Below are 13,643 nucleotides of genomic sequence, written 5' to 3'. Positions count from 1 at the left end.
AGTGGGTGAGTTAAAGTCAACAGCACACACATGCCATCTGGAGGAGTTCAACAGTACACATGTGCCATCTGAAGGAGTAGAGTGGGTGAGTTAAAGTCAACAGTAAACATGAGCCATTTTGAGAAGTTGAGTGGATGAGTTAAAGTCAACAGTACTCATGTGCCATCTGGAGGAGTAGAGTGGGAGAGTTAAAGTCAACAGTACTCATGTGCCATCTGGAGGAGAAGAGTGGGAGAGTTAAAGTCAACAGTACACAGGTGCCATCTGGAGGAGTATGGGTGAGTTAAAGTCAACAGTACACATGTGCCATCTGGAGGAGTAGAGTGGGAGAGTTAAAGCCAGCAGTACACATGTACCATCTGGAGGTGTAGTATGGGTGAGTTAAAGTCAACAGTACACATGCGCTGTCTGGTGGAGTAGAGTGGGTGAGTTAAAGTCAACAGTACACATGTGCCATCTGGAGGAGTAGTGTGGGTCAGCTTAAGTCAACAGTACACATATGCCATCTGAAGGGGTAGAGTGGGTGAGTTCTATTATCTTTAAACCTATAAGAATTATATATAAATCTTAGGATCTAACAAACATGCCAGTAGACTGTTCTTTCTTGAAACTTACCTCGCAATAATTTCTACAGTTGCCTCCAGTCTTACAGGTATAGTAATGTTGAAGATGTTGTTGGTCAAATTGACATCTGTATTTGCCTGGTTAGCTTGTGCAAATATTGTAATCTCTTTTGGCATCTTAGCTAAATCTTGTACACTTGGCAGCAGCCACTTTTCTGAAACATCATACTTGAAAACAATTTGAATGTACTGCTTTGCATCCAACTTGCCATTTGCTGTGCATGTCACATTCGAATGTGTCAAACCTGGTGCTTGATTTTCCTGACACAATGCTCCTACAACACCACGCTTTGAGCTGCAATAGTAAGCAAAGTATTATGATCTTTTTTATTTTAAATTTGACTTTGATAATTTTGTTCTCATCCTTATATGATGTATACATTATTCTACTATTATAAGTCAAGGTCATTCATCCAGTAAAATTATTGAAAATAGGGAGCGAGTTTGTAATTGAACTTGCTTTAATTCTTAATGAAAATTCATCAAAAAGTTGTAAAAGTGGTGTATATACTTATCTTCAAGCAGGGGTTTATCTGATTGATAAATACCATCAAGATGCAGATAGTGTTTAGATCGATACTATCAATATTTAGATAGTACTCAGACTGATAGATTACATGAAGATGCAGATAGTACTCAGATAGTATCAATATTCAGATGGTACTCAGATAGTACTCAGACTGATAGATTACACGAAAATGCAGATAGTACTCATATAGATACCATCAATATTCAGATAGTACTCAGACTGATAGATTACATGAAGATGCAGATAGTACTCAGATAGATACCATCAATATTCATATAGCACTCAGACTGATAGATTACGTGAAGATGCAGATAGTACTCAGATAGATACCATCAATATTCATATAGCACTCAGACTGATAGATTACGTGAAGATGCAGATAGTACTCAGATAGATACCATCAATATTCATATAGCACTCAGACTGATAGATTACATGAAGATGCAGATAGTACTCAGATAGATACCATCAATATTCATATAGCACTCAGACTGATAGATTACGTGAAGATGCAGATAGTACTCAGATAGATACCATCAATATTCATATAGCACTCAGACTGATAGATTACGTGAAGATGCAGATAGTACTCAGATAGATACCATCAATATTCATATAGCACTCAGACTGATAGATTACGTGAAGATGCAGATAGTACTCAGATAGGTACCATCAATATTCAGATAGTACTCAGACTGATAGATTACATGAAGATGCAGATAGTACTCATATAGATACCATCAATATTCAGATAGTACTCAGACTGATAGATTACATGAAGATGTAGATATTACTCAGATATATACCATCAGTATTCAGATAGTACTCAGACTGATAGATTACATGAAGATGCAGATAGTACTCAGATAAATACCATCAATATTCAGATGCTACTTGGACTGTCAGATTCCATCATAATTTAAACAGTATTTGGATTGATAGATTTGATCAAATTCAGACAGTACTCAAGATTCAGACAATTTGTGAATCAATAGATTCCATCGAGATTCAGCAAGTACTCAGACACAGATTTTATATAAATTCAGATAGTACTATCATACATTCAATCAGGATTCAAACAGTACCTGCACTAATAGATTCCATCAAGATTTTAACAATACTAAGATTCCACCAAGATTCAGACAATACTCAAGACTTATATATCCCATCAAGATTCAGAAGGTACTTGGATTGCTTAATTCCATCAGAACTTAAACAGTACTTGGATTGTTAGATTTCATCAAATTCAGACAGTACTGTAATAGATACCATCAAATTCAGACAGTACTCTGATAGATAACATCAAATTCAGACAGTACTCTGATAGATACCATCAGGATTCAGACGGTACTTGGATATATACCATCAAGTTCAGACATTACTCTGATAGATAACATCAAATGCAGACAGTACTCTGATAGATACCCTCAAATTCAGACAGTACTCTGAGAGATACCATCAGGATTCAGACAGTACTTTGATAGATTATTTCAAATTCAGACAGTACTCTGATAAATACCATCAGGATTCAGACAGTACTTGGATAGATACCATCAAGTTCAGAAATTACTCTGATAGATAACATCAAATTCAGACAGTACTCTGATAGATACCATCAGGATTCAGACAGTACTCTGATAGATACCACCAGGATTCAGACAGTACTTGTATTGACATATTTCATCATTATTCAGACAGTACTTGGATTGACTTAAATCACCAGGATTAAGGCAGTATTGGATTGACAGAGTCCATCAGTATTCAGAGAATATGCAGACTGGTGGATTCCATAAAACTTCAGACAGTCCTCTAAATAATAGATTCCATCAAGATTCAGACAGTACTCCAACTGATAGTCTCTATGAAGATTCAGAGAGTACTCATATTTATAGGTTCCATCAAGATTTAGACAATGATTGGAATTTTAGATTCCATAAGGATTTTAACAGTACTTGGATAGTTATGTTCCATCAGAATCAAGACAGTACTCTGACAGATTCCATCAGAATTCAAAAAGTACTCACATAGATTATATCAAGATTCAAACATCTTTGTATTAAATGTGACACAAACAGACTACACATCAAGTTTTATTTCTGTAATGGTGAATGCATCAAATTATTGATAACACATGCATTATGCAGGTGTATACACTCCTTCACTCAAAGGATTTCCTCAGTCCTGCCATGAAGATATATCTTGTCTGTGAACTCAAACTTGAACAACCAAAAACTTGAACTGAAAATTTGGGACCTGTATAATAACACATCAAGTTCTCAAAAGTTTCTGTACAGAAATTGGTTTACTTTATCAATAATAGTTTGGGGAAATACTCACTCTGTGGACTTTAATGGTGCCAGTACGAAGGCCAGCAAATCGACCCTAAATGCTGAGTCAAGTTTGTTTGTAACTTTTGCTGTTAACTCTAATTCCCTGGCATCCCCAACAACCAGTTTTGTGTTTTCATCTACAAGAGCCCAGTTGCTGGATTGCAAGCATCTGACCTCCACTGCCAAATCCAGGTCAGATTGACAAGATGACTTGTTCTCACATTTTATGTCAAAATTGGCCTGCAAACACACATATACATATATTATTGTATTCACCTAAAAATAATTAAATAATGGTATGATCATTCACATTTTGAAAATAAACCATTTACAAATGTTGAAAGAAAAATCCTAAGGAGAAAGTCATAATACATGACAATTTTGGGTTGAAAACTTTTGCATGAAATTTCACATTCAATATATTTATAATTTTCTCAAATGCATGATATTTTTTATTACAGTCTTCATGGCCATCCATTAGATTTAAAATTGAGGGTTAGTTGCCAAAGTGAGTAGGGGACCTCCCCCAAAGGTATAAAGGCTTCCTTTAAAAGTATAAAGTTGTAAAGTAAATGTAGTGTGGTGAATTATCTGGCTCCAAGCTGGTAAGGAATGCCCCGCAGCCTTGAATGTATTTGTACAGTATTTACACTATAGGTTAATTTTAATACTTTGTGAAATAACTTTAAACATTTGTTATCAGCTGTTAAAAAATCTGAATTTGCATATGACTAATAAGTTTGGGCAACAATGAATTCAACATGCTTATGCTTTAAGGCATCTTCAAACAATATTTTTATATAAAAATTCAAATGGCATAACCACTGATAATAATAATTAACTGTTTCCATCAAAGAAATTACTTGTTGTAACTTACTTCTACTATTTTTGTAGACTGTACTTCTGGTTTAAGAACTGGATCCAACACAGAAAAGTCACTGGTTGGTTGTAGTAATGCAAAGTTTATGGCAAACCTTACCGGCGTCCAAAGATCATTTGGTACATAGGCATCTCCATTTTTCTGCAGAGAAAATTGGTTACATTGAACAAAGGTAACACATCTTGTGATAGTTCCTGTTTGGAAACTAATGATAACAAATCTTGATATAGTTCCTGTGTGGAAACTAATGATAACAAATTTGACATAGTTCCTGTGTGAAAACTAATGATAACACATCTTGACACAAGTGACATTTATATTAAAAGCTACCTATACAGAACTTAATGGAGTCTGAAAGATAATGTGATGAAATTAGTTAGGAAGTGTGATGTTAAGGGACACTAGTGTTTTCATGAGAACATTCAGTTGCAAGATCAATGCAATAAATTATAAAGGGGACCAACTAGCTGAGGGCAGTGACCCTGGGTAGTCAGAGAATCCTACATGTGTCAGGCATCATGTTTCAGCTAGGCTGAATTATGGACTGGGAACTGAAATAGGATCACAGACAAGAAAGTGGGATGCATTCCAGCCTTCAGAATGAAGGAAAAGTTGGATGTTTTCTCTCTGTTCTAACAGTTAGTTAATTCTGCAGAGAATTGTGAAAATTTCTTTTGTAAAGGTCATAAAGATGCCCTCTCATTGGCCAATGGAAAATGATGTACTAAATCTATTTACAACTTACTTTTTTATTATTATATAGTACATATATGATTGATCGTTAAATTGGAAACAATGATACGAGCCCCTGTGTTCAATGTCAGACCTCCATCTAATTTCTTTATTCATAGTATATACATGAAACAGTTCCAGGAAAACAGACAGGTTTCTTGAATGTGAAACAAATTTCACAGATTCATTCTATTTTCATACCAGATACATAGCAGGCCAGTCTAAACTGAAAATAAATGGCTCCAGATATCATAATAAATGGGCTTTATCGATGTGTCTGATGGATTTTATAAGACTAAAAAATGTTTAAGAAGAGGGATTTTGTTAAACTTAAAAACATGCTGCATCCAGAAAAGAACAAATCAATATCACTTTAAAAATTTTGAAATAAGAATTTGACAGTGATTTAATACAACAATCATAATTTTTGGACTTTATAACTATTTTTATACATACAGACTAGTTAAGTGAGTGTTATGCATAAATAATTTATCAATATCTTTTGTGTCTATACTCTTGTACTAACTACTAACCCACATGGAATTAGCTGATTTGTGACAACATAAAATCATGCATTCCTAACACAAGCTTCTGGACCTGACTCATCTCTTTATGTATACAACATAACATCATGCATTCTAATGTGCTTCTGCACCTGACTCATCTCTTTATGTATACAAAATAATGTATAATGTATAATGCCACTGGATATAATGAGGTTGAATAATGAAGAGAAAGAAAGGATATCTCTTTAATAAAAAAAAATCATCATATGACAACTCATGCATAACTGTTTAGTGCTGCCTACAATTAATTTCTATGGATGACTGAAGAACATGGCAGACAGAGAGATATATGGACAGGACTAAACCAAGATGTCCTTCACTTAAAATACAGTGCCTGGGATATGGTAAAAGTGATAAACTTACCTTGACAACAATTGTGGAATTTCTACACTCTCCTCGTAGTAAATCAATAGATCTCTCTAATGTAATATTCTTTCTTGCAATATTACTGTCATTCTGAAACTTTACCCGCACTGGATCATTCTTCTCTTTTGCAAGCATGTCCAATTCAACATCATACTGCAAAACTATTCGAAAAGGAAGAATTTACTAGACGACATAGAAAATTCACTATAGTAATCCCTGTCTATATCAGTGATAGAATTCTTGCAAAATACTTATATCTCATGATTCAATAATCTCTCCTAATCAACTGATATATATATATGTTCAAACACTATATACTTTGAATTGGTTGTCACCAAGCCAGACTATTGCATGGTTGATAAGGATGGTTGATAATGATCATAGGTACTTGGTTCATGGATATTTACTGTTCAAACACTATATACTTTGAATCAGTTGTCACCAAGCCAGACTATTGCATGGTTGATAAGGATGGCTGATAATGATCATAGGTACTTGGTTCATGGATATTTACTGTTCAAACATTATATACTTATACTTTGAATCGGTTGTCACCAAGCCAGACTAACTGCATGGTTGATAAGGATGGCTGAAAACGAGCATACGTACTTGGTTCATGGACATTTACTGTTCAAACACTATGTACTTTGAATCGGTTGTCACCAAGCCAGACTATTGCATGGCTAATAAAGATGGCTGAAAACGAGCATAGGTACTTGGTTCATGGACATTTACTGTTCAAACACTATATACTTTGAATCGGTTGTCACCAAGCCAGACTATTGCATGGTTGATAAGGATGGTTGATAATGATCATAGGTACTTGGTTCATGGATATTTACTGTTCAAACATTATATACTTATACTTTGAATTGGTTGTCACCAAGCCAGACTAATTGCTTGGTTGATAAGGATGGCTGAAAACGAGCATACGTACTTGGTTCATGGACATTTACTGTTCAAACACTATGTACTTTGAATCGGTTGTCACCAAGCCAGACTATTGCATGGCTAATAAAGATGGCTGAAAACGAGCATAGGTACTTGGTTCATGGACATTTACTGTTCAAACACTATATACTTTGAATCGGTTGTCACCAAGCCAGACTATTGCATGGTTGATAAGGATGGTTGATAATGATCATAGGTACTTGGTTCATGGATATTTACTGTTCAAACATTATATACTTATACTTTGAATCGGTTGTCACCAAGCCAGACTAATTGCATGGTTGATAAGGATGGCTGAAAACGAGCATAGGTACTTGGTTCATGGATATTTACTGTTCAAACACTATATACTTTGAATCGGTTGTCACCAAGCCAGACTAACTGCATGGTTGATAAAGATGGCTGAAAACGAGCATAGGTACTTGGTTCATGGATATTTACTGTTCAAACACTATATACTTTGAATTGGTTGTCACCAAGCCAGACTACTGCATGGTTGATAAGGATGGCTGATAATGATCATAGGTACTTGGTTCATGGATATTTACTGTTCAAGCACTATATACTTTGAATCGGTTGTCACCAAGCCAGACTAATTGCATGGTTCATAAGGATGGCTGAAAACGAGCATAGGTACTTGGTTCATGGATATTTACTGTTCAAGCACTATATACTTTGAATCGGTTGTCACCAAGACAGACTATTGCATGGTTGATGAGGATGGCTGATTTAGATGCTAGAATTCATAAGAAACTATCTTTTAATGTGTTTCTTCATGAATACTTACCCAGTCATAATACCATAGGAGAACTACTACTACCTCGCAACTTAATGTCACCCCTGCCAGATAAAATATTTAGCTCATAAGACCCAATAGTTACGCTGATGACACCCAAATATACAAATCTAGCCACCCAAATGAAGTTGATGCTACCATCCAAGGTGTAGAGAGGTGCATTTCTGATGTGAAATCATAGATTACATGTAACAAGCTGCAGAGGAATGATGATAAAACTGAAGCCATTCTGATTACAATGAAAAGACTTTCTCATTCACATCCTTTACCTCAAACAATGGGGGCCCTGAGTGGCCGAGTGGTCTAAAGCGCTCTCTGTTATGGATCACTGCCATCTCACCTCTGTCTGTGTGGGTTTGAGTCTCGGATTTGGCTAATGTGGGTATGTGAGAAAGCTTGCCAGTAGCTTCTCGTGGGTCAGTGGTTCTTTCCGGGGTTTTCCCGGGTTCTTCCTCCAACATTAATACTGGCCACCATGTATAGCCTAATGTCTGCTGAAAAATGGCATTAAACCCTACAACAACAACAAAAACAACAACCTCAAACAATAAATATCAGCAACACCAACATTAGATTCACACAATCAGTATGAAACCTAGGTGTTACTCTGGACAGTACTCTCACACTGCACTGACATGCCATGAACATATGCAAGGCTGCATAACTTGAGCTGAGATGCATTGGCTCCATTCGCAAATATCTTTCAGCTGATGCCACTAAAACACTTGTGTGTTCATTAGTACTTTCAAGACTGGACTATTTTAACTCAATTATGTCTGGTTCATCTCAATATCTTCTCCAAAATCTTCAAAACACAGCTGCTTGGATCAAAGTTAGAGTACCATGATCAGAGCACACCTCCCCGCTGCTATGTACCCCACACTGGCTATCCATTCAATCCAGAATCAAACACAAAATATGTTCTCTGTGCTACATTTCACTGATGGACTCTAGTCCAACATACCTATCTGACCTCACCCATGTTTACACATCAGCAAGATACTTACACTCCTCTTCTGACAATGGTATACTCATTATTCCCACTATGAAGACAAAGTCATATGGACAGTGTTCTTTTGCATACCAGGGCCCAGCAACGTGGAATGAATTGTCCACTGAATGTAGACACAAAGACACAGTGATCACATTCAAGAGGGCTCTCAAAACTCACTTATTTTGACTGCAAGAACAAACTTAAAGACCTAATAATGCTTCCTACCTTAAATATTCTCAGCATGTTTTTTATGTTTTCTAATTTCATGGTGTTTGTGTTTGTAATCATATCATTATATAAGACAGTTATAGGTGTGCATCCCCCCAACCTCTGTACTTACATATGTACAGAATAAGATCTCTGATATTTGTATTTGCAGATGTGTACCTGCTATGAGCCAAGTTAGGACACACCAACTCTGCAGATAGTACCTCACATTTGTACAGATGGGGAGAAGTTGGAACAGTGGGCAAGCTGAGATAAAAGAATCATTTGTAATAGGCACATATCAAGATTACCTAGAATGATGAGGTCTGCCACACTGAACAAGCCTAGAAGACCAAGGAATTAGAGATTCCTTTGAAAGTAATGAAGCCACAATTGTCCTGATTTTCAATGCCTGCTCCTGAGGGAGATGTACTTCATTTACCTATGTGTCAAATTCCATATCTTGATGAACAAATTGTTGAGATGGTACCAGGTCAAATTTTTCCTTCTTGATGAAGAAACCAAGATATGTGACCAGTGTGACAAGGGTTATTATATTTTGTTCTAACATATAACTCACCTGTTGTTTTTGCAGGATGCCGTTCATGTAACTTGATGTCACCACCTTGGAGATGGTTCAGACATGAGTCATAACATGGTTCATCAGATGAGTGAAGACCCAGGGACCGATGTTGAGTCAAAATGGGAGTGCTCAGAATTGATTAACGATGTTGTTGTAGATGAAACGCAGGAAGCTCTTTGGAAGCTTTGTGAATAGGGATGTGAAGATACATGTCTTGTAAGTCCACTCTAACTGCAAAATCTCACTTTTGAATGGCATTCAAAATGTGCCTTGGTGTTCTCATCGAGAACCAATGAGCATAAATTAAATGATTGAGGGCACTTAAGTTGATGACAGGGCTCTTTGCCTTTTGGGACCAAGAAATATCTGGAATAAAATCCTGGGGAATTTTTATTTCAAATGATTTCTACTTCACTTTTCTGAAGATGGTCATTTATTCCTTGCTACTGGGTGGTGGCTTTGAATGGGTCTCTTGCAATGTTTGTAGCTGATGGCAATCTGGACAGAGGAGGAAGCATTTTGAAAGTGATGCAGAGACCCATGGAAACCAATTGTTGAGTCCAATGATCATTGTGGCAAATCTTGTCCCATTTGGCAGCAACGAACTGAAGACTGCCGGGATCTCTGTGAAGGGCAATCTGGAGACAGTGTCATTTTTTGAGAGATGAAGGTGATTATGGACAGAAACTTTGGCATAAGCAATTGCTACTTCTGTCATGTGTCCACTTTAGTTCATAAAAACTGTGGTTTTCAACGTAACTACTATAGGACAACCCGTCAGAGGTTTATGTTCAAGGCATGTCCCTTGGTTCCTTTTGTTGGTTTCACGAAATGTTCCTGTACCAAAGATAAAAGGTCTAAGACTTCTCCAAATGAAGTTCTGAAGGCTGAGTTTTCCTGTGATATAGTGAAATCAAGAATTAAATAAGGAACCTGAGAGCAAGCTCATTGTCTTTGCTTGCATGAGTTGAGGCTGATGTCTCTTCAGTTGCATGAGACACAGCTGATGAAGAGTGTCCAGGTCTGCCACTGATAAAATTCATGGAGCTCTATGAAGTAGATATGATGATATCCAATTGGTCAACAATTAAAGAGTGCATTCTACTGACCATGAGAGGTGGCATCTGTTGAAGCTGAGGTTCTAAGCTCAGCATCATAAATGGAGAGTGCAGTTAGGCCAAATGTGGGTTAGACTAGTCTCCATAATTGCCTGTATACACTGGATTTGACAGACTGGACAACATATTAATTTCCAGGTACTTATTATGCTGAAGTCTTTGTCCCTGAAGATCTCTTATAGTAGGCCTAGGCTGGTCAAAATGAAAATAGGACATGTTTGCAGGAAGGATGTCATCTGAGTCATAATGATGGGATGGGTTGTGGAATGCTTGATCCATGTGAATGGTCCATGGATTGGTGGAGCTAAAAGATACTTTGTTTTGTTCATTCACTAACTGTTTATGATCAACAGCTGTAGAGTGGAACCCTGATGAAGCAAGGCCTAAAGGTAATGAGAAATTCTGTCATGGACATAAGTGCTGGGGTTGTCTCTGATCATGCAGATTTCCATTGTTTTGTAACTGGAGAACCCTTTATTGATTTATCTCCCTTATCTGCCAAAAATGTCTGCAGTGTTTTTGTCCTTAGTCGTGCATTTTATGCTTCGCCCATGGTCTTATTGGTAAGACAAATGGAGCAGAACTTACAAACCTGTTGTATCTCTGCACCTGTCTCTTATTATTGAACACAAAATCAGTGCAGAGCTATGTCTTTTTCTGTTATCTGGAAATTAGCAGACAGAATAATAAAGTTATAAAGTGTCCAGGTAATAACCAAAATAATTCACCATACTACCAGTGAGAGGGTCAAGGATGACCCATACAAGTAAATGCTATCCACATAATAAATGTATTAGCAGAGAAAACTCACCTGTATGAAGCCAGTCATTGTAGAATTATACATATACAGTGTGACTCTGCTATAGTACGCTGCATCATAACATTAATTAGGATATAACATGATTGTGGTGTGGCTCCCAAAATTTCATATATGTGTATTTTTCTTGAAAATGAAGAGAATTGTTTCTCTCAAAAGGATGAAAAATAAGGTGTAAAAAGGTTAACATTATGGGGAAGAGATCACATATGAATTCCAATATAAGAAGATTGTGGCATGCTTCTGAAATTTCAAATACATCTTTTTTCTCACAAGCGAAAAAATCTTTTTTCTTCTTAAAAGTACAAAATATAATGTCTTAAAAGATTGTTTAGGGATCATGCCAGGCTTCACAATTGTTGCAGGTTGGGCTTTTTCACCTTATTGGTAACAAAATATACCATCTGGCAAATTTTTTTTGACATTGTTGGCTGTTTAAACTTGTATATAAAATCTTGGGTTTAGATTGGAGAAATTCAAAAGCACCATGAAAGAAAGCCTCAAACTTGATATAAAATGCACTGGAATCTATCTATGTTACATAAACAAATTCTTTGTTCACATTGACAAATCATCTTAACTGTCCATTATAATATAATCCACTTATGCTGACATTTGGCCTGAGTACTGAAAGCTGTGATACACTCCAATAGTCATACTACAATTGACCAACCTTTTGAAGCAGGAACAGTAACCACTACAATCAACCAAATGACGGCTAATTCCTTATTTTTTTAAAATGTGCCCTGAAAAAAGTTTTGCTGAACTTTCAAAGAAAACTGGTTATTTTTGATACACCAATTGTTCTGTACAAATACTAAGCAAATGAAAAAATTTAGTGAATGTTCTACAATTATTTAGATATTGCTGCCACAATAAGAAAGGGACATTTCTTTGGTCCTTCAAAGCTGTCCTTTCGCAGTGAGCTGAATAGCAAATACACCTTTCATAAAAAAAGACTGACTACAATCTTCAATATGAACAAAGAACCTTTCATTAAAGGAAGTAAGCGCCAAACGTAAATAAAAGCAATGGAATCTCATGGATTGTTGCATTTTCCAAAATGATTTAAACACATTTATTGTGCCACAGAAGTTTAATTTTTGCAAAGTTTATGCTAGCCTTATGATTGCTACCAAGAGCAGCATAAAATGTAAATTCAATTTCCAATCTTTTGAAATCATATATATTTGGCTCTCAAGTTAATTGAAGATGAGGCATCGCACAAAGCTGTTTGTTAAACTTTTTAATACCTTCACAATTTCATTTCATGATGAATAGCCTCATCCCTTGTGGCAAGATGATAGCTGTCTCCCTTGCGCAGTCTCAGCCAGATGATAGCTGTCTCCAGCTGAACAAACTCTAGGCCAAGTACATGTACATGAAACATGTAAACAACTACAGCCACATGCTACTGGTGACAGTATTGTAGTGAATTGTTTAGTGTCAATCTGATATAGATTATTTTTTTATATATCTGTTATTTGTGTTTTCTAACAGGATGCGACTAATACGTTAATTTTATAACATGTGATTTATACTCAAATTCATGGATCTTTTTAATATATATGTACAGTACTTAACAGATTATGGATTGTACAACACAAATTTAAGTTGTCAATAGACCAGTTTGTCTTCATTTTAATCAAAAGCACATATTTTTGTGCCTGTTTTTATACCACCACAACCACCACACAAACTCCACCATTTGTTTGGATCATGCATCATTTTCTTCAGCAAACTGACTTGGTTGGTTATAACATAGTTCAGTTAATAACAGTCAGATTCTATGGAACTCAACCACTGTGTTATAGTGGGGTCACACTATATTGTGTTTTCTATAGGTCTCAGGAACTCGCATTTTAACATAAATTAAAAGTATGGCCTGAACTTATTTGTGAAGTCACATAGGCTACCTGTGCAAGTAACTAAGTACAATTAAATGTGTAAAGATGACAAAATGTGGTATAGTTGTGAAGGCAGAACTTTGTCGACATACCAAGAAAGAAAAGTTGGAAACATAGATAAGTATACTTTTCTTGGGAAGTGAGAACTCCTCCAATTTGTATCAACACTGATTCTGGCTTTTGCTCTCATGATGTGTGTGCTTCTTGGCATGATTAAAAGTAGTAACTGGGATATTCATGGGTT

General features: G+C 36.2%; 1 protein-coding gene across 2 annotated transcripts in view; it reads right to left on the bottom strand.

Annotated features, from left to right (window-relative positions):
• Positions 1-13,643, bottom strand: part of LOC149776298 (integrin alpha-V-like) — a 236,831-nt gene that overhangs the window by 32,634 nt on the left and 190,554 nt on the right. For both annotated transcript variants that reach the window (XM_089942762.1, XM_089942763.1), the window contains exons 15-18: positions 6,024-6,187; positions 4,360-4,503; positions 3,490-3,722; positions 616-918 (exon numbers count right to left, since the gene is read on the bottom strand). In XM_089942762.1, the coding sequence (XP_089798888.1) occupies positions 616-918; positions 3,490-3,722; positions 4,360-4,503; positions 6,024-6,187 (844 nt within the window). The remainder of the gene's footprint in view (positions 1-615; positions 919-3,489; positions 3,723-4,359; positions 4,504-6,023; positions 6,188-13,643) is intronic.

This window comes from Sinohyriopsis cumingii, chromosome 18, assembly GCF_028554795.1.
Source record: "Sinohyriopsis cumingii isolate HCF-2022 chromosome 18, ASM2855479v2, whole genome shotgun sequence".
Classification (NCBI taxonomy): domain Eukaryota; kingdom Metazoa; phylum Mollusca; class Bivalvia; order Unionida; family Unionidae; genus Sinohyriopsis; species Sinohyriopsis cumingii.
The sequence above is the reverse complement of the archived record's forward strand: the minus strand, read 5'-3'. Positions and strand labels throughout refer to the sequence as shown.